The sequence below is a fragment of the Stegodyphus dumicola genome, chromosome 7, assembly GCF_044657685.1.
Source record: "Stegodyphus dumicola isolate Sdum_Otavi_A_Nest chromosome 7, ASM4465768v1".
Classification (NCBI taxonomy): domain Eukaryota; kingdom Metazoa; phylum Arthropoda; class Arachnida; order Araneae; family Eresidae; genus Stegodyphus; species Stegodyphus dumicola.
In genome coordinates this window covers 138,941,340-138,964,747 of record NC_140774.1, presented here as the reverse complement: position 1 = coordinate 138,964,747, position 23,408 = coordinate 138,941,340, and the positions used below count along the sequence as shown (strand labels likewise).

Below are 23,408 nucleotides of genomic sequence, written 5' to 3'. Positions count from 1 at the left end.
ATTGTATAAAAACGACTTGAAATGCTCAAGGATTAGGAGATTAACTTCAAAGGACACCTGTAAAAGGACTTACTATAAAATCACCCAGATTTCAAATTCTTCCCCAAATTAAAACAGCCCTCACGTGAACAGTAATTTCCCTCCCTGAAAGAAGTGGGTTTTTTTTTTTTTTTTTTTTTCCCCTCTCTTCCACTAGCTGCTCAGCTATTCAAAGACTGAATAAAACTAGTATCATGGGAGGAATAGCAAATATTCCAAGACAATGAATCATGACTGTCACTGTGAAGCAAGGGGTTTGCACAAAAAGAATGTAAGCAGGTACTGCCTGAAATAAAATTAACCTGAGAGAAAAATTAGAAAGCGTTACTTTTAAATTGCCCTCGTATTGGATATTTTATGCTATCCCGATGACCACTATCTGCTCTAAAAATGCATGGCTGCGATAGCAGTTGGTAGAAAGAGAGCTATTTGCAAATCTGTTTGTTACTTTGACGATAAACTTGCAGAGGACATTTTGAAATCGATTAAATTGATACATGCGTAATATAATTTAAGAAATTAAATTAGTAATTAGTAAAGAAAAGCGTTATTTTATGTTTTCTATTTCAAAGTGCAATTGCATGTCGAAAATTAAGCTACTGTTTGTTTACAGCAAGTCACATTTAATGGACCGAAGAGCCGTAAAGTTGCGAGCCACAGTTAAGGTGTCAGAGAGCAGCACGGGGCTCGCAAGCCGCAGTTTGGTCATACCTGGTCTAGACTAGATAATACTATTTGAAGAGATAGGGTGCGGGTGAAATTAGATAGCAAAGTTCTATTGATGACTTTTAGTAAAAAATGCAAATATTATATGAAAATTTTTTTTAAATGCTCCAAAGAGTTCTTTTATTTATTATTATTATTCTCTTAAAAAACCAAAAGCGAGATCATCGAAAAAGATTTGAGGTGTCTTCATGTATAGTTTGTTAACAATTATAATTTCCAATGACTAACAAAGAACACAAGTTTCATTTTCTGCCAACAGATGGCGCCACATTTACACTACAGATAGATTTCTGTTTTATTGCATGTTCGCTTTATCATTAAAATAAAATGAGGATTTCCAGCTCCACCTCTTCGCTTCACGTTTGCAATTAGCGCATAATATTATAGGAATATTTTTAAAAACATGAACTAAACCACAAAGGATAGGCATGTGGAACTAATGATAATGATAATAATCAGCATCGACATATACGGAATTATTGTTTCCCTTGATACTTTGGTTGTTTATTCTGGCATGCAGCGGGAGTTGCACTACTCCCGCTCTTTCCGGATTCCTGAATGAATCCCCTTAGGGTCCTGACATATGTCAAAGTCCAAAAATGAAGCATCTCCAGTTAGGATAGTCTTATAGTATGAGAAGTAATAGAGAAGCTTCGGTGATAGGTTCTAGCCATGCAGCCCCGGATCGAATAAGTGCGGGGCCCGATTGGATTTTTTTTTTTTTTTTTTTGCGGGGCCCTTTCTATATATTAAATATTTAAATAAAATTCAAATTCAGTATATATATATATATATATATATATATATATATATATATATATATATATATATAATGCATGGCTGCGATAGCAGTTGGTAGAAAGAGAGCTATTTGCAAATCTGTTTGTTATTTTGACAAAATATAAATTTACATCACTGAATATGAATACATAAATTTACATATTTCTAAGTTTTTGTTCTGTAAATTCTTCTAAAATTGTTTAAAAGTCTAATTTCCTTGCGTCTTCACTTTCAATCGACATAATTGCTAAACTATTTAACCTATCTTGATTCATTGTCGATCTCAGATAATTTTTTTTAATTAATTTTAGCTTGGAAAATGATCTTTCTCTAGAAGCAACGCTTACTGGAATTGTGAAGAACATTCGGAGAGCAATACACAAGTTTGGAAATGGTAATGGTAATTTATCCATTATCGTCAAAAGCAATTTGCTTTAAATTTCGATTTTTTTTTTTTTTTTTTTTTTGTTGTTGTTCATTTTGATGGTAACGCGGGGCCCGATTGGCCCCAATCGCCCTTTATCCGGCCCTGAACATGTCTGGGGCAGCTGGGCTAGGATTTAGACTTTTAGAAGACTTTTTCACATAAATAACACTTGTTATAAAATACAGATTCGAACCGTTTTATATATTTGTTACGGAAAACGAATCTGAAATGCTCTGACTAAGAAATAAAAAAAAAAAAAAAAAAAGGGGGGGGATCCTTTCCATTTAAACTTCAGAGCAGTTATAATATTTATTTCAGGCAGAAATGTTTTCCCTCTTTCATGATAGACCTTTTAAATCAAGTTTATATAAAATATATAATGTAATTTTTTTTTTTTTTTTTTTAAATTTTGTAAAATTAAGAATTTTCAAGCGCGAAAGATTTTTCATAATATAACCATCCAAAATCTAACGCTGTTAGTCAGAGACAGTCGCATCCAGAGGCCTAATTTATGGGCAACAAAATTTTTAGAACTGAGACCCTGCTGAACTGGGGCACCAGCCCTGCTCTTAGTTCTTAGAAGGTCTGAAAGTTTGAAATAGGAACTAGGTATTAAGCGAATTTCCATGATTAAAAATTAAATTTTAGAGAAATTTACAAACAAATTAATGTGAAAAAGACTGAAAATTTCGGTAATTTTTCTAAATAATTTTTTTTCCAGTAACCTTTACTAAAACAATACATAATCAACAGACCAAGTGATGTGATCTGCATTCACGTACGCGCTTTATCTAAACCTTTTTAGCCTTACGTAATTCTTGTAATTTCGAAAACAGAATAAATGAGATTTTCTTTTTATTTTCTATCGATAAAAAATAGTGAATAAGTTTTGTTTCATATTAAGCGAGGAACCATGTTATTAACATAATACCTTTTTACTTCAACAATTGCCGATAGATGGCCACAGCTGCAATGTGGCTTCCGAAAGGTAAGATTCCCGCATTTTATCAATGCCAACTAAAAATGGACGACGTGCGTGAAGTTAAGTTAAAGAGAAGTGATTCTATTGGTTTTGGATTTTCTGTGTTTGGTGGTAAAGGGTCTGGATTCCCCCCTGTTGTTTACCAAGTCGTCGAAAAATCACCAGCAGCTGTCAGTGGCGTGGTAAGTAATATTTAAAAATTTTAATTTTTTGTTAGAGCACATGACGAGGGTGGACGCCTGTAATAACGCCCGATTTTCCCACCGCTGATTACAGCGCCGGCTGTCTGCTTGGCTTTTCTGATGATGAGCAAACCACAGCTGGACAAAAATTGATTCGATTTCTTTCTAAAATTACAGCAAATAAATATTTTCTATTAAGTCTACAACAGCGTAATTTGTTTATTAAACGAAATTAAATTTTTAATTAGCAATGATAAAACCCAGTGACAGGAACTTTGTATTACAGTACACCGTTGTATTATTTTCATATAAAAGTTCATCATCTCTTATATCATAAATCGTCTGCTGTTATAGAAAGTAAGATTTTGAAGGAATATTGCTGAAATATGAAAGTTGTTGCACTGCTGATTTGAACTGTAATAGGAGTATACACTAACTTCTTCGCATAATACTATACGTTTATTTACCCAATCAAAGTGATGTTTTCAAGTCGTTATGGAATCACATTTCGTGAAATTGCTGTATTGCATAAATTGAAATAGTCTTTGCATATGTAAAGGGGAATGTCCGTAGCATTTTATTACTTCATATCATTAAAAATATTTTCTCGACTTTTGTGAACTACATAGAATATAAAACTTATATACATTGAAGTAATATGTACACATGATTTTAGTTACTTTCTTAGATCAAATTAAAAATTGTAATTAAGCCATTTTATTAGTAATAATAGTTCTTAATAATTATAATATTCTCTGTCGAAAACAACCAAATGCAATTGGCGTCATAAACATTAAACTAAATCTTCCCTGTGTTAATTAGTATAGTAATGTGTAGATTTCTTAATCTTATATTCCTCTAAAAATAATATATGTATGTAACTATTGTTCAAGAGTAATATGCTTAATTATCGCCGTATTTTTTAAAGTATATCTCTGTATGTATGTATTTTAGTTTAAACATATAAAAATATTATGGCATAGTTCTTTGTGTACAATTTATTACCACCATGCTGCTTATATATTATTTTGTCCCTTATTGTAATTAAGCTGATAACCTTTATAATACATTTTCTATGCAGTGCATATTAAAATAATATAATTATGTTAGCTAATTTGACTATGTAGACTGTAAAGGTAAAGGAAATAATTATCTCAACATACATAAGCATGCTGAAACATTTATGTTAAAATGAAGCTAAATTATTCATGTTCAGTTGCCATTAAGTTTATTACTTTCAACAACATAGGTATGTTTTGCTTATAAATTTCCTTTGCAATTTGAATTGTGACTGGTTCATTTTCACATTTTATCCGGGACAACACTGAAATACAAATAGTAGTGTCAGAATTATGGCTGATTTCTGTTGCAATTTTTTTTAGAATATTCAATGAATATAAATTTATTATTATTATTATTATAATCATTGTGTGCTATGGAAGTTATATTTTAGAAAAGACAAATAATGGCCTTCTTAACATGGGATTTAACTTTTTGTTAAATTTTGCCGAAAGTTAAGCTGCTACTTGTATGTAAATCTTGTTTAAAAATTTCCTGTTAACAGATGCTCAGTACAGCTTTGCTCACTAAAAATGGTAAAATGGTAAAAATTTTTAATCTTGCGTAGTAAATAAAATGACAATAAAAAATGATAGTAGTGAATTTTAGCTATCGCAGAAGAAAGTGTAATTAAAATGCAAATTTGGTTATTGCATTAGGAAAATTATAAGAACCAAAAATATGAAAATAACAAAGGTTATTTATTGCTTTAAATAATCTTAACATAATATTTTTGTTTCTTTAGAAAATCTCTTGATATTTATTTGCATAAATATGTTGTAACTGCATTTTTATAATACCAATAATATAAGCATAAGAAATGCATGTCAGCTTAAATCAAAATAGAAGTTTGCCATTAATAATGGTAAAAATAAAAGGTTTGGTGTATTTTAAATGATTTTCCTTTTAAGTGCTTATTTTTACTGAAATCAATATGAGACTTTGTTGTTCATAAAACAACAAAGATGTTGATAGTCTATGGTATATATGCTTTAATTCATCCAAGCTTAAGGTTTTTCTGATGGTTTCCTGGCATAATTTGGGCCCATCAGTGGAGGCATGGTCAAGAATGCTGAATACTAGGAGTTTGACTTGGGTTCAATTCCAGGTTAAGAAGGTAAAATTCCAGGTAAAAAACCAACCATGCATTTTGTGTTTTTCCCATATGTAGCATGAAAATAAGCCAGTTTGCTTTAGAAAATCCTCCATGAAGCCATCTTTTTCCATAGGCAGATAAGCCTTGCATGCTGTAACATATCTGAATTAAGCTATTTTTTTATAAGTTTGTAACTTTTTAACATTGAAATTTTATAAACGTGCCTTAAATAAATAAACATGCCTTTAGAATCACATAGAAATGGTCACTTAAAACATGCAATTGTTACATGGCATGCAGTTCAATATTTATCTTCCTTTTGATTACAAATAATTTTTTTTTATTTTTCATTTGTAGGAGATTAAATTACACATTCAGTCAAAGCTAAATGTGAAGAGTTTAGCTAATGTAAATAAAAAAACATATGAATTTGAAAGTTTGTTTGTTTCTTGATAATGAGATTTTATTTACTATTCTATTTATAATCTTAGTATAGATAAAATTTTGAATGTTATAAACATTTCCTGGGAGTTATTGATGTAGCTTCTTAGGATAAAATTATCTGAAATTAAATTTAATTTCTGTAAATTTTTATTTCATTTCTATAAATTATGCAAATTTATTAAATTCTGCTATTTTTTCTTTCTTGTTATTGTTAATCTTTTATTTATTTATTTTTGAAATTTTACTTTTTTTAGAATCTTTTTGATTTTCCCCTCTTTATCTTCTAGCATTTAGTTAGGTTAGGTTAGGGTATCTGAATATGTAAAAACTCAGAAGGGCTATTTGCTAAGGGGAGGGATACCTTTCCAGGACTTTCTAGGGAAAACTGGCTCATATTCAGCTATACATGGAAGAAAGTATAAAATCAACTTTGCACCCAATCTATTTGCTGGGGTCAAACCCGGCTCAGACTCCTGGTATTCAGTAGTCTTAAAAACTCGACCATTGCTGAGGCCTCAGGATTTAATTAAAAATTAACTCTAAATAACTGATAATAAGTCATTATTAATACTGACTATTTCTAATTTTTTACAATTTATTATATATTTTTGTAACTTTTTAATATTAAAATTTGTAGTGTAATGTAATTTAATCAGATATTTTTTCAGTCTTCAAATTAATAAAAAAAAATGGTTCTAAACGTTTCTGAGCTTTTGGAAAAATTTGCTGATTTTAAAAATAGTACAGCAGTAATGATTTAAATTTTTATACTTAGTAAGTTAGTATGTATATAATTCTCATATTTTACCTCAGATTATATATATTTACATGAGAAGTTGTAGAATGAGAAAGATAAATTTAATTAGAAAGATGATAAACAAATATTAACACTTTTTAGTAGATATATAAATTTTAAACTAAATATTTTAAATGTGTTACATATTTCTGCAACAAAAAAGGGAAGTTAATGGAAGTATCTGATATTTTTTTTTTTTTTTTTTTTCATTCTACTTTTTCTCCATGCATTGTAATCTCAGTCCCATTTATATGCTTTTGTAATCAGATAAAAAGATTTTGTTGTAGTTTCTGTTTGTTAACGACTACTGTTTTATTTTACTTTTAATCAAGGACATCTTAAATGGCTGTGCGGTAGAGCGTGTGAGACACACGCCATCTTGTTTTAAGTGACTTTTGGATGGAAGGATGCTTTCATTCATTGTCCTAAATGATGCAAATTATATGAAGTGCATTATGGGAATTTTCTTGCCGTTGGTTGTTCTGTGCGCAACTGTTTTTTTTTTTTTTTAATTATCTCTTCGGAATTTAAATATTAAGTGAAATATATTATTTATTTGATAAATGATTAAATATTTTTATACTGATAAAAGAATTTGCCCGTGGTAATTTACGTTAATTTTCGAGAACAAACATTCTGCGTGAAGATGTTTACGTGTTACATGTTGGTATATTATGTAAAAGCGTGTCTTTATCGTTCTGTATAAAAGGGTATTCATACATTACATAGTGCTCGAAACAGTTAGGTGATATTATGATTTTGGATATAAACTGCGGACGAGGCAGTATTTTGGTGACTGATATATGATATGATATGTAGGTGTTGTTAGATATGAGAGAAGAAAAGGAAACAACGAACAAGGAATAATTAAATTTTATTGACGATATTTGTCGATAAAAAAGTGCACAATTTGTGCATATTATACAAAGAAACAAAAAATGTGATTACTGGGATACAAATAAGTTGCAATAAGGGGTATGGTTTACCCTGACCGAAAGCAATGTCGTACACTTATGAGTCATGTAATCAATAAGGTTGTCAATGGGAGACTGACGCATCCCTCCCACTCCTGTAGAAGAGAGCTTTCCAACTGCTGAATTGTTTCTGGGGGCGACAAGCGACTAGAATCCTTCTTCCTAGTGCTTCCTAGTGCTAGAATGTCCCAAACATGTTCTATTGGTTTCATATTTAGGAAACATGCTGCAAATCCATTCGAAGGATTCCTTTGTCGAAAAGAAAATTGCCGACAAGCTAAAAACGTTGTGGCCTGGCATTATCTTCATGAGAATGAATTCATTCACGATTTCTGCATTGTAAAGGACCACAATAAGTGTGGGGATCTCATCCGTAAATCGGTGAGACATTAGTGCTCCATTCCTGATAATGTGCAGGTCGGTATGGCCATTGAAAAGAATATTGGCCCAGACCATCACTCCGCCTCTGCCAAATTGGACACATTCATGCACAAACGCAGGAATGTTCCGTGTAGCAGGCTCTCTCTAGATGAGAATCCATCTGTTATCAAGTTGTACACTAAAGTGGGATGGTCCGTGAAGAGCACATTGCTCCACTCATCTCGTCCCCATCTAAGGTGCTTCTATGCTCACCTTCTGCGGGCAGCACAATTATTATGTATCAAGGAAACAACTATGTGGGTTTATTACGTTTGCGAGTATATAAACCCACATAGTTGAGTCGGTTTCGAACAGTTTCAGTCGAAACTAGTAGTTCAGTCGGAGCTAGTAGTCCTATGAAGATGCTTCTGCAAGAAAATGGCGTTCATAGTGCGGTTTCTTCTGGCTGTTAGTCTTAAATACCGATCTTCATTTTGTGTTGTTGCAGGTGCACGACCTCGTTCCGATCTCCAGCGAACATTTCCAATTTTCAAAAACCGATTCCATAGTCTGAAAATGAGACTTTCAGAAACTCCTAATGCTTTCGCTACACTAGATTGTGTTTGACCCTTGTAAACGACCGATTTCCCTCCAGGCTACCAATTCAGCTAAGTCAACTTGCTAAGACATCGTATTCACTGTTACAAAAGATTCAACGCATGCCAGTTCTTTTGAGTCTCCTCCCACAGAAGGAATGCTATATGTCGTTTTCAACTCCTTGTATAAAATGCGTAGTTTCCTGCGCCACAGATCAAATTTGCATGTTCCCATCATTGTAAACGGTGTAGTTTTCCTTTTCCCTGTTTCGTTTTGGTTAAAAAAGTTGTTGATTATATTTGTTATTTCATACCGAACTCCCCCAATATTCCCTAAGTATATGTTTTGCACATACTTGATTTAGAACATTTGTTAACATTGCTGAATCTTAAAAAATATTTTTTTTCCCCTGCTATACTTCGGATTTCTTTAACTTTTTAATTATAAAGACTAATCTTTACGGTTTTTGGGAATTTTCAGCCATTAGAATGCAATAAGTATTTCAAGAATTTTTAGGAATGCTTGAATCATTGCCACTTAGTTAATCTAAGATCGTAAAATCCTTTCTTTCTGCCTTTGGAGGTGTCCAGCATTCAGACAGGCAGAGTACTGTTCATTTGAATTATATCAGATTTCGCGTGTCCCTATATTTTTGTGAATTTTTAACTTTGCCTCGCCAGTGTTATGAAGGTTTTGTGATAGCGCCATTTTTTCTTGGGAGTACTCAATCCATCTGTTTTGTTTGGTAAAATTTATGGGATCAGTGTTGGCTGATTAACCGCTTAACGACCGCGCCCGAGATATCTCGGGAGTAGATGCCGTTTCGATTTTTCTCTGAACGATTTAACTCGGTCGCTGAAAATTTTACGGATATTTAACGCCATCGCCCGTAATATCGCAGGGCAATCGACATACTGTCATGCGCATGTTTTCTTAGCTGTGGGTGGTGTACAAGCGGCTTTATTACCAGTATTCTAAAAACATTGCGGGGCGCTGGAGTTTTTGTTTATGAGTCTTTATTAGATTTAGGCCTGTGGAATCCATTCGTATTGTATCAAAAAACTGGAGGAGCACAGTCAGCACTAATGTATATGGTAACAATGGTCAAACAAATTTGAAAATTTGACTTGGTCAAACAAATAATGGAAAAATGTCATCGAAAAAGCTTCTCTTCGAGAAAAGAATTCACCCTTTACCACTCATATTGACACGACTAGGTAGCACGATGTAGGGCGAGTTATGGATGACCGTGTTCTTTACGTGCTTATATATTAATAAATGTGTTTTCTCATAAAATTGGGAAAATATTTAACAATTTAATATTGTTAGTTATTTTATTGTTTACCTTTCTTAAGAGCTTGTTTTATATATTATTTTATCGATAGTATGCTAGTTATATTTTTCAGTTGTCAAAAATGACTGGTTAGCATAGCGGTTCTCAACCAGAAGGGAATGGATGCGGTTAACCTTGACTCCCCCTGCTTCCTGCTGTGTCGCTAAAAATAATCTAAATCTAAATAAATGTGTATATATTTTTCGAGTTTTGAAAAGGGACGGGTATGACCTTCTAATAATGGCGAAAGTGTTCGCCGAAAACATCGTGGCGAAATCATCACGGACGAAAACATCGTGGAGAAAACAAGGCGATAACATCGTCGTACAAAACATCGTGAGAGAAACGAATGCAAAGAGGAAACATCGCAGTTCTAAAGCATCGTCTTTGATTCAAAAACATCACGGTTTTAAAATATCGTCGTAAAAATATCGCAGTCAAAAATGAAGCACTTAAAAATCATCGCATGATGATAACATCGCAGACGCGTGTTTTACAAGCTTTAAAAGTTATAAATGTTTGCTCGCATAATAATTTGTGAGCGCAAGAAGGAATGAGAACTATTTTTACATTTAAGTTTCATACTTTTGAATTAATAAATTTTTGCTGAAAAGTGAGAAAGAAACTTAAGCTTTCAAAAACTGAAAATGAGTAGAGAGTTAATGCAACGTTAACTGAATTTTAAATTTATGTGCTTAACAGTTAAAAGGTCATTATTTAGTTAATCTCTTTTGTAAACTTGTATGGGTAGTTTTGCTTGAAAAATATAGTGTAAAAAAATTAGAGAAGGAAAGATGAGTAGCTGCATGAGATTACCTATATTAAAAGTATTTAACTAATTGAAACAAAACAAGATTCGATTTTTACAAAAAGAATATCAAATTAATAAACTGAAAGACAATAATAATTTTATGACTGTTCCTAAATGACTTAGTAGATCAGCAGTTTTGGAGATATAGTAGAGGTAGCATTATTTTTAACAAAACGTCTTATGCGAGACAATTTTGTGCCTCTAAAATTTTATTCACTCAGAAAATCCTCCACGAAGAATCAAATAAACCTGAACCTAAATATTTTTTATCAGGTATTATTTATTTGTATTGTATGTGTGAAAAAAGTAATAATAAAAGTGATTCTATATTGCATTTACTAAATATTGTACGGAATTTTAAAGAACATGTTTATTAGCCCAAAGGGGCAAGTTGCACAGAAGGGATATTAATTTCGTTTTGGCATTTTGCGTGGATTCACTATAAATGGCGACTCACTTTTTTAATTGTTGCCACCAGATATTAGAGCCCTGCATTATATTTAAAGAAGTTAAATAATGAAGAATTTCCATAAATGTATATATTTTTCTCGCACTGTGATAAAACAACGGTACCTAGAGCCATCAAATTTGGAATAACGTAATCTTCCACCGAATATGGGCATCTGGAAGCCTAAATTTGGAATTGGTTTTATTGTCTATTTCATATTTTGTAAAGCATTTATGAGTTTTTGATTAAGAAACTCAACGATTTCAAAGCGAGCAATGGCAACACTGTAGAGGGGAGGGGAAGGAATTATCTCCAGCGTGCGAGACTGTGTATCGGAAATTCTAAAGATATGCTCCTATGATGTATCTGTTGAATTGAATTATGTGATTTAAGTGCGAAGAACATGATATTTAATAAATAAAGGTAACACACAAAACATTAAAAAAAAGCCCCTTTGGACGTAATTTAAAATCTGAAAGCTTTCAAATTTTTTTTATAGAAAAATAAATTTGAAAGCTTTCAATTTTTTAATATAAAAATATTTTTATACTGTACATCTATATTTATTAATTGATGAGCAAATTGTAGATCTAGAATTCTGAAAAACAGAATTTTCGGACGGAAAAAGGTCAAGAACTTTCGGCGCCGAAGTGTGTAATGATTTTATTCATTATTCAAGACAACGAACCTTTGCTTGTTATGGACAAATTATCCGGAAACAGGTTCATTTAATATAATCATGTCTGCGCGGGTGGACAACTGATGATAACGAAGATTTATGATTCTAGCATACATGGCAGGTTTGTTAGTTCTCTATTAGTACATTGTCGTTCAAGGTTGTTTCTGTTTATGTATGTTGATAGTTAGATGAGTAAAGAAATCGTGTCCTATATCTGGAGTCTACCCTAGTGTCGTATATCCCAAGCTCTCTATGCATTCAGAACGTTATCAGCAAAACTGGCGTTTGTTTCAATGTTTTGATGTGATGTTTCTTTCATTTATCGTTACTTGTCTTTAGGAGTTATCTTGATATCAAGGTTCAATGCGTAATCTTAGTGATGGCCTTTTATACGGTGAAATAGGAAATACCTAGTTAATGTTTAAATTGTAAAATAGTAATAATGTTCTTCTCCCTCGTATCAGGTCATTTCACTTGTAATGTCGTTTTTAAGACTGAAATCCAATTCTCCTTTTGCATGATTTATTTCAAACGATGCTTCTTTTTAAAATATGCATGTGAGTTTATTTCTTAAAAACGTTTGCCCTCAAAATTTTAGAATTTACATTTATAATAAATACCGCCCTAATGGTTAAGTTTTGGAGTAATTTTGACTTTCGAAATCCATATTCATAAAGTCCAGAATCTCTTAAACAAAACATCAGAAGCATGAATGCACAATAACATTTTCTATGTATTATTCCTTTTCTTTCAAATCGAAAATTTATTTATTAAGATCCTTGTTTTAATCTGCTAGCTTGAGCGCGCTTAGCAGAACAGACTTAAACTCATGATATATCGGAAAATGTAATGTTATTTGTATGAGAACTTTTTCAACAGCTCAGAATGGAAGAGAAATATGCCATTGCAAAGTTTAAAATTAAACAAAACAACAATTTTATTTTGGTGTATATTTTGAATAAAACCGGAGGGCGATTCAATGCACGTGTCTCTTCTTAAGGAGCAAAAAAGAAAAATTCTGCAAAATCGGATCTTAGATCTTGCTGATTCAACGAGCCTATAACTCACTAAGCGTTTTAACTGATATATTTTGGAATAGTGCCGGAGACTTTTGGTAATGTGACATGCTGCCCGTTAACGTGGCATGAAAAGCTGAACGCTGAATGAATATAGATTTTTTGATTAAATGTAAATTAAAGAAAAAGAAAAGAAAAACCAAGGGCTGTTTTTTTAACGTTTTCTGACCTGCCCCCCCTTTTTTTTATTAAAGATCATGTTGTTCGCACTTAAACCATATCATTCAATTCAACACCAATATCGCAAAATAATTTTAAAATGAGCTTATCTTTAGAATTTCCGATACACAGTCTCGCGCGCTGGAGATCAATGTGTTTTGCGTTTTTTTTTTTTTTTTCCGTACAGTGTTGCCATTGCTCGCTTTAAAATCGTTGAATTTCTTGATCAAAAATTCGTTGAAGCGTTACAAAATACGAAACCGATAATAAAATAAATTCCAAATTTGGGCTTCCAGATGCCCATATTCGGGTGGAGACGTACGTTATTCAAAATTCGAGGACTCTGGGTACCCTTGTTTTATCACAACGCGATAAACATACGTACATTTATGCAGATTCTTCATTATTTAATTTCTTTAAATATAACACAGGGCGATAATATTTGGTAGCAACATTTTGAAAAGTGTTGCGGTATTTACAGTGAATCGACGCAAAATGCCAAAATGAAATTAATAGCCCTTCTGAGCTATCGCTCCTTTGGGTTAAAAACAAGGTCCTAAATTAAAGGAAACAAAGTCCTATCTTTGCAAATAAAAGTACATAAAAGTGAAATATTCAGGAATAAAAGGAAATATTCAGTTGTCAATACAATTAGAAATGACATTTCTCATTATAATGTATCATTTTGGTCCCTTAAGAATACAGTCAATTGTAGGATCTTACTTAGTAATTAAAGTGATTCCAGGAGATAAATGGAGATGGACATATTATCAAAAAATCTGATGTGGCCATCACACGACTTCCTTGTACGGCCTATTAAATAATGTACATTTTTTTCTGGACTTCATTTAAATTTATTTTCTCGAATTTCATTAGAGATATATTTCTCGTTCAATCAATTCAGTTCTCGCTTCTCTACAGGGCAAAAATACACAAAAACTTTCAAACAATTTTTACAGTTAAAATTCGAGTTTCTACAGGAAAATAAGCCATTCGGTCATCGGGTAGGAAGACAGATTGTTCGGTACACAACATTGAACTTCTCATCCCACTGGGTGAAAAGACACTGACTGACAGATAGCTGAATTTACTGTTCTACTAAGATTTTCAGATGTAAACAAATAGCGGCTTCGTTAGGCCTAGCGCCACCTAAACTTTTAAATTGTCGATAATTCTACAACTATTGCATGCATATTAATTAAAGGCTTAAAAATTTTAACGGGAAGAACAACATCATTCAGTAACTTTAAAAGCAAGAAATGCGCTATTTACCAACACAAAAGATGAAAAAAAACTGAGCTCACCGGGCCGGGTAACAGAATAGGGATACACATTTGATGCGGATGATTACAATGAAAAAGGGAGATGCACAACTAGATGTTATATCAGTCTCATGTACAAAGTTTTAATGTTCTACGACTACTAGTTTTTGAGTTATGCGAGATACATACGTACGTACATACAGACGTCACGAAAGAATCTCTTTTGAATCCGTTTTAAATCCATTTTACAGTCCGTTTTGGAAAAAAAGTCCTTTATTGTGTCCGTACATACAGATGTCCGGAAAAAACATCGTTTAAGGGGATTCTAGAGGGGTCAAAATGGATATTTTCGTTGAAGTATGATACCCGAAATTTTTCGCGATTGCAGTACTTCCTTTACTTCGTACAAGGAAGTAAAAAGGGGTGCGAATATATTAAAATATAAATGTCTATTTATGCTATTGCCCATGCAGAAATTGCTGAAATACGAACTAGCTGGGTGAGAGTTTTGTAAAGAATTCACTTGATACAAAGATGCAATTTGAATTTTCTTCCATTAAGACAGTAAATGGCCATAAAGGCTGCAAGGACTTTATTGACAGTGTAATTTACTTGATTTTTAAATGTAAAATTTTCATCAAATATAAAAACCTAATAACCTGTAAATACCTAAATATTTATATGACTGAACGATTGGAAGAACTGTTCCATAAATGGCAATTCATACCTCAATTAATCAATTTTTATAATATCTTAAATTAAGAACATGGTTGCATTTAACTTGATTTTTCAAGCAGAGCACCAGTGGTAAATAATGTTAATGTAAAGTTGTAAGTTTAGTCTGGCATTTTTAAGATTCAAGGATTTTGAAAGCACTATAGTGCCATCTACATGATTAAGAACCAACGTCATTAATGTAGTAGATAATATATTCACAATATAGGAGAGGACCGAGCTTTACGAAACTCCAGCATTGATGACTTTTCAATTGAAAATAGTATCGGCAATACAACTTCAAAATTCCGACGCTTCAAATAATTATAACACATCTTTGTAAAGTTTGGAGATAAATGACCGTTTGTAAGCTTGTAAATGATGTCTTGATTCAAAAGCCTTCTCAAATGCAAAAATGTCTACTAGAACTTCCTCTGTATGCTGGCTTCGATTATCAAGTATTTTACCCGATGTATTTCGGCTCTTGCAAATAAATGCCCGCAAGGGCGCATAATTTCTGCATAGCTAATCTTATGAAGGGTCAGGACTGAAAGTAAGAATGCAGCATGAGAGGAGTAACGACTGTTTTTGTATCAAAGGCACGGTTCAAAGGTATATCAAAGGTTTTATAACAAAAAATTTTATATATATTTCATGGATCGAGCACATAAAATATAGCACACTATCTGTCGAATGTTGAAGTTTGCTGTTTTGCCTAATTTTAAATATTGTAGAGTTACTTAATTTGCAAACGAACACAGGTAGATAACTCTGGTGTGCTTTGCTCATTCAAAAACTTAACCTTGTGAGAGAATGGTAGAATGTTGTCAGGAAGTAGCAATGACTAGAATCCAGTTAATTAAACGATTAATTTTTTGTATAACTTTAGCAATCTTGAATCAACGAATTATGATATTCTTTAGTGATCTGACTATCTTCATACGCATTTACAAGTAGAATTCAAATTGTTGAAAATTGAATTTAGCTATATTTCCATATTTATTTTAAGCAGCTTTTTAAAGCTGAATTTTCATGCCTAGAACCAGTACTGCAATATTTTTTGTATACGCTGTATTTTTTAATTGTTTTCTTCTGGGGCCGTGATATTTAGCCTTTAATGATAAAATGAAATGCACTATTGCCAATAAACAGCGTGAATAAACAAACGATATGGAAAGAAAAAAAAAAATCTGTATAGACTTGAAATTGGATTAAAAACTTCCGAATACGGACGTTTTGGATTCATTCATTTTGGCATTGCCACACAAACACAAACAATCACATTTCGCTGTAATTCTTTTATTCAGTTTGGCGGGAGAAAAAATATTTCAGAAGACATATTTTATTTCTGATGAATGTTTCGATTCTTCAACAAGCACACGACTTCGAGACATGAATGGAATATGAGATCCTCTTTTTCCGTGTTACATTGGCCGGCTTTTACGATCGTCTGCAAAGTCTTACTTTATTTATTTTTTTCTTATATGCAGTGATCTACGAGGAATAGAGATGGTAACGTCATTTGAGAGAATTTTACTGGACCGGAGAAAATTACTACTTTAACAGTTGAAGTAGGTTTCTGATGGTCGGCTGGGGAATTATAGGGCTGGTGTATAGTTACTGTTATACTTTGGAGTTAGGAATTTTATTGACTAGTTTTTCTCTTTTCCGTTTCCTGTATTTATTTAGTTTTAGAAGTTATCATAGTCTGTGCCAGAGAAGAATGAAGATAAGAAATATGAAACGAGTATTCTGCTTTCATTGTAGTCAGGTTATGTTGAGCATCTTGCATTAAATGTACATTTTTCACAGCATTTTAGGAAAAATTAATTAATAATTATTAATGTCGCGCAAAAGGCTGCTAAATTAATTAAATAATCGAAAAAGATATAAATTATATAGAATTAGTATCGTCTTGTAGAGAGGTAAACTTACTAATAGCAAATCACAAAAAATATAATTAAAAAACAATTGGAATAAAAGTAAATTAATAAAATTCAAACAATAATTAAAAAATAGTTGGAAATTCTTTTTCAAGAAGCAGTTGAAAGAATTATTTACAGAGCGCCGTTTCTGAATTATATCTGGATGAGAAAGAAAACTAATGCAAGAAAATTACATTAAATGAATAAATTTAGAATATAGAGTTAATTAATTAAAGGAGAACAAACAATACAAAATAAAAAAAAAGTAATCTAAAAATTTTATTTATGATAAAGTTTGATATTTGAACTATTTTAATAATAATTCAACCTATAAGGTATTTCTCCCACTTCCCTAGCGTGCCTTCGTGGTGTAACGGTAGCATGCTGTACCGGTATTCCAGAGGTCCGTGGTTCGATTCCCGGCGAAAGCGGTTGCATATTTTTCATCTTTTCTGCTTCCAATTAACCTAATGACTCTACAAGTGGCGCCCGAACTAAAAGGCTTGTGGATGATGATTCTCCGCACCCAGGATTTGGCGACTAGGTCCCCTAAAACACTAGTCGCCCTTTAAAAAAGGGAGTATATAAGGTATTTCTCCCACTTCCCTAGCGTGCCTTCGTGATGTAACGGTAGCACGCTGGGCCGGTATTCCAGAGGTCCATGGTTCGATTCCCGGCGAAGGCGGTTGCATATTTATTTTTCATCTTTGCTGCTTCCAATTAACCTAATGACTCTACAAACCTTTCAATAATAATAATAATTCAACGTTCTTCGAGCCGCCTAGATGAATAGTGATTAGTGACTTTGACTGCCGTACCAAAGCGCCCGGATTCGAATCCCGGAGAAGGCATGAATGTGAATTGTTTGTACCTTCATAGGAGGCAACGTTGGGTCATCTGTTACGTGCCTCCATAATAAAATGACCACGGCTTTCGACCTTAAAAGTGGTCAACGCCTATAACGGCTAGTGCGAACACCTTCTAGATAGTCTTCGAGACGATGTTGCTAGTGCCCGCCATTTGAAATAACAAAATAATAAACCAAATTCAAAATTCAGGCTTCCAGGTGCCCACGTTTGAGTGGTGGACTACGTTGTTCAGGATTTGATGGCTCTAGGTGCAAGTGAGAAGAATAAGATTCGATCCACCTCGTCTATAAATAGACCGTATGATCTTGTCTGGGTCGCCTCTTGATGGCTGTAGGTAGCGTTGCTTTTTCACAGTGCGAGAAAAATACATATATTCATGCATATTCTTCATTATTTAGTTCCTTTAAATATTGCACAGGCGATAATAGTAGGTGGCAACAATTTGAAAAGCGATACAAAGCATTTAAGTGTTTCTGTTACGTGTTCTACCCAAAATGCTGTTTCGAGAGTAGTATCCCGTTTAGGACTAAAGTCTCGCTGAAAGCTTTCGGATTTTATATTACGCCCAAATGGGCCTCTTCTTTTTTTTTTTTTTTTTTACCATCTTCAGATACATACACGTTTTGAGAGCACTTGGGCTAACGCCACTTTGGGGTAAAAATATTTAAAAATAGTATATGTTTGTTTGTAACAAAAATGTCTTATTTAGTACAGTGGTTCCACTTCTCGCTTTGAAATCGTTAATTTTTTTAATTAAAAATTCATTAAAATTCTACAAAATATAAAATAGACAATAAAACAAATTCCAAATACCGGCTTCCAGGTGGTCATGTTCGGGTGGAGGACTATGTTATTCAAAATTTGATGAGTCTAGGTACCGTTGTTTTTTTATGCAGATTCTTCATTGTTTAGTTTCTTTAAATATAATACAAGGCGATGATATTTGGTGGCAACAATTTGAAAAGTAGTACATCGAATTTAAATAGTTCAACGCAAAATGCCGTTTCGAGACCAGCTTCTTTCGCTTAATAACCTCCTTCGACGTGATCCCCAAACCGCAAAAAGGACAAAAATGACCAAATTTTCAAAATGTAGAACCTGGTAAATTGAAATAAAAAAAAAAATTATTTAGATTGTATATGGGATACATAAACACAGTTTCCAAGTCTAATAATTTTGTGCATCTCCAAATCAGATGATGGTGGTTCAGTGGGTTTACTAATTTTAACACTTTTACATTTTTAACAATATTTTAATTACTATATACAGAGCGTATTCTTAGGCCGCCGCCTTCAACATGAACAAACTTTATTCTCTTACAACTAAGCGAGCAACAGCGCCCTCTAGCCTTTTTCTTCAAATTACACAACACTCCCCACCTGAACTCGGTGGAGAGTTCATCTTTCAATAATATATTCTAGAATATTCAATTAATATTTCGACAATAAATCCTGGAGAAATGGTTAAATATAACACTTGCATACATAATTATAAGCACATAAAATTTTACAAAACATTAAATGATACCTATCAGCAAGGTCAGGAGAATCAAACCTAAAAATACAAAATACAAACATTAGTTAAGTTCCATATTATATAACAATTGTATAGGCCTTTTTAAGGTACCAGTAGGTGTTTTAATTATGCAAGATCTTATTTTACCATCTCTGCCTGGCATTAATTCCAAAATTTTACCTATTGTCCAAAGATTTCTGGGATGTTTGTCGTCATGAATCAAGACAATATCGTTGATTTTAAACTGAGATGCGTTAGAGTGTGGAGGACAAATATTGGCAGATCTCAGATTAAAAAGATACTCTGATCTCCAACGCTTCCAAAAATGATTTAAAATATCTTGATGGTATTTATATCGTTTAATAATTGAATTTCTTGACCCAGTCAAATTATTTGATGTTATTTTATTAGCAGGCAGAGATAGCAATCGTCTACCAACCAGAAAATGAGAGGGTGTTAGTGGAGAAGGTTCATTGGGATCGGTAAACACGTAGGTAATTGGTCTACAATTAATCATTGCCTCGATTTCAATGAGCACTGTTTCAAGCTCTTTCACAGTAAGGGATGATCGACCAATAATTTTTCGCAAGCTGGATTTTATGGTTCGTACCATACGCTCCCAAAACCCTCCCCACCATGGACCCCTCTCAATAATAAATTTCCAATTTATGCCTCTAGCAGAAAATAATTCTTTCACAGATGAGTCACTCAAATTTTTAAAAATATGTTTTAGTTCTTTATCAGCTCTTTTAAAAGTCTTGGCATTATCGGAATACACGGTGGTACACAGTCCTCGGCGAGCTAAAAATCTTCGGAAAGCTAGCAAAAAACTTTCAGTGCTGAGATCAGTTACTATCTCTATATGTAAGGCACGAGTGACCGCACACGTTAACAACAGCATGTAAACTTTACCTTGCCTGTCTTTCGTAAAAAATGGACCGGCGAAGTCCAACCCGGTCACAGCAAATGGAGGCGACTCTTGGATTCTGTCTGGAGGAAGTGGAGCGATATCCTGTACCCCAGGACGAGCACTATATCGTTTGCATATCACACATTTTCTGATGATAGTCTTAACACGCTGTCTTCCCTTAATGATCCAATATTTGTCTCTGATCTGAGTTAGTGTCGAATTAACTCCAGCATGGAATACCTTTTCATGCGAGTCCATGATGATCAACTCGGTAAACTTGCATTTTGAGGGTAATAGAATAGGATGTTTTAAATTCTCGTGACAGTCTGCAAATTGAATGCGACCTTTCAACCGAAGAATTCCCTCCTCATCAAGCCTTGGATTAAGGGAGTAGATGGAAGAATCGAGAATTGATTTTTTATTTGATAACTTAATTATTTCCGCTTGATACGATTCTCGTTGCGTAATTTTTACCCAATAATGTTCAGCTGCTTTAATCTCAAAAGCACTTAAAGGTCCATTCTCTGTAGACCTTTTCCGAAGCCTCCCAATAAATCTAAATACATAGGCAGTAATTCGAAGTAATTTTCCTAAAGAACTGAATTTTTCTATATGCAAAATTGGGGATTCATTGTTAATTACAGGTGCAGTCAAAATAATACTTTTTCTTAACTCCAACGATTCTGAATTTGGTTTTAATTTCTTTTGTTTTGGAAAATTTTCAGTAGGAAAACGTAACCGGTGTGGCCCATGCCACCACAGATCATTCTTAACTAGTGACTGAGCACTAATTCCTCGAGTTAGTAAATCGGAAGGATTTTGTTTTCCTTCGCAGTGGTTCCACAATTTGTTGTTGCATATACTCTGTATTTCTGTAACACGATTGGCGATAAATGGTTTCCAATTATTTGGCGAACCTTTAATCCAAGTAATGGCGATTTCGGAATCACTCCAAAAATAAACATCCTCAATTAAATCACCAAACAATTTTTTCAAATATTTATACATTCGAGCAGCCATGAGTGCTCCCATTAACTCTAAACGAGGAAGCGTGATTGCTCTTAAAGGTGCAACTCTGCATTTCGACATGATAAAGGAAGTTTTAATTTTAGAATCACTCGTACAATATCTGAAATATGCGATGGCCCCATATGCTTTAGGACTAGCGTCCGAAAATAGGTGAAGGCTTATATTCATTGGATCGTCATCAAAGAAATTTCTCTGTATCGATATTTCAGTTAAATCATTAAGTTCCTCCCGCCAAATGTTGAATTTGTCCTTAATCTCTGCAGGAAGAACGTCATCCCAGTCAGAACCGGAACACCAGATTTCTTGCATAATAATTTTTGCCCGAATAACAAAGGGTGCAATAAATCCAAATGGATCGTATATTTGGGCGATACTTTGTAAAAGTTTCCTTTTTGTAGCAAAATCGTTTCCAGTAGAAAAGTCAATTAAATTTTTTAAATTTAACTTTATATCGTCTTCAATGGAATTCCAAATCATGCCTAAGAAATTCGATTCACTAGTTAATTTGTTATCTGATTCCTTAATCCCATTTGAGACCCATAAATCGTTTAATGCTTTAGAATTAGTTCTTAATTTTCTGAAATTCATCCCAGCATCCTTAAATATATTAACCGCGTCTACAGATAACCGATATGCATCTTCAACCGTTCCTGCTCCAAAATATAGGTCATCGACATAGACAGAAGAATTTAACATTTGGAAACTATCCTGCATTTTATCTTTATATTTTCGAATGTGATATTTTATAGTGGCGGCCAAAATGAAAGGAGATATAGTCAAACCGAAAGCTACGCGACACATTTGCATAATCTTAAAGGAGTCATTATTTTCATTAAACCAAAGAAACTTTAGAAATTTTCTATCACCTTCAGCAATTCCTATCATCAAAAAGGCTTTTTCAACGTCCCCACAAAACGCTATCTTAAACTTACGAAAATTTAACATAATGTCTAGTATATTTGGATTTAGATTAGGTCCCGATTCAAGGCAGTCATTTAACGAATTCGTGTCCTCTGTCCTTGAGCTAGCATCGTACACAATTCTTACCTTAGTAGTTTCACTAGGCCGTATCACTGCTCGGTGAGGCATAAAATATCCCAAATTTGTATCATTATTTGGGCATTCCTCCACAATTCCTTCTAATATCTGGTTCTCAATTATATTTTTATATTCCTGAAAAATCTCCGGAGTTTTACTTAGTTTATTGTGAAGGTTTGCGAATCGTTTCTTAGCTACCTCAAAATTATTTCCTAGATTATTCGGACTGTATTTCCAGATTAAATTTGCCTCATATCTTCCGTTCTTAAACTGCAAATTTCTTTCAAACTGGTCTACTATTTCGCAGTCAATATCGGAATAATCATCAGAATCATTAATTCCCATATGTTCTAATTCCCAAAAACCTTTTAAATCTTTCAACACAACAGTGTTTGTCATTACCGCTAAATTTTCAGAACAATTTTTGTTTGTTTTATTTTTCTCGATTCCTGCGGACACCCAACCAAACACAGAACTGACTGCGTACAACCCTTCAGATATTTTAATTCTTTCAGAATAAACTACATTCCAGAATTCATCCCCTCCAATTAATATCTCAACATCTATGTTATTTTTTCTTGCGCAATCGGCGATCTGTAACCCCATATGCTCCATGAAGTCTGCAATTTGTTTACTAGGCACACTGATGGACGCCGAGGAAATAACATCCGAGATCAAACATTCAATTTTTATTTTATTATTTTGTTTCCAATTCTGAATTTCGATTTCAACGACCGGATAGGAATGATTCATTGCCTTCGTCGCACCAAATGAATAAACAGAAAGTCTTTCGTAACCGATTGGAGTAAGTTTTAAATGGTCGGCCAATTTTTTCGTTATAAAGGATCTGTGACTGCCTTGATCAAGAATTAATCTAGTTAATTTTGATTTATACTTAGAACAAGCATAAACTGTACAAGTTTGTAATAATATTTCCCTGGCATTACAGTCATTATTATTATCACCTTGAGGAACAGAAGCAATCAATTTTAAGTTTTGAACTTTATTTCTTTCCTCAGAATTCAAAGTCAGAGATTCAGTTTCATTTTTGGAATAACCTTGTTCCGACTTTTTGTTTACAAGGGATTTATTAGTACAAATCGATTCATTGTGATACATACCGCCACATTTATTACATTTAGTTTTATTTCTGCACCTTTTTGAAGTATGGAATTTTT

The 23,408-nt window shown here is 33.2% G+C and overlaps 1 protein-coding gene across 3 annotated transcripts in view; it reads left to right on the top strand.

Moving 5' to 3' along the window:
- The first annotated feature begins 2,995 nt into the window (after nt 1-2,995).
- The window catches only part of LOC118188103 (PH and SEC7 domain-containing protein 3-like), a 306,258-nt gene continuing 285,845 nt past the window's right edge, over nt 2,996-23,408 (top strand). For all 3 annotated transcript variants that reach the window (XM_085820856.1, XM_085820857.1, XM_085820855.1), the window contains exon 1: nt 2,996-3,136. In XM_085820856.1, the coding sequence (XP_085676982.1) occupies nt 2,996-3,136 (141 nt within the window). The remainder of the gene's footprint in view (nt 3,137-23,408) is intronic.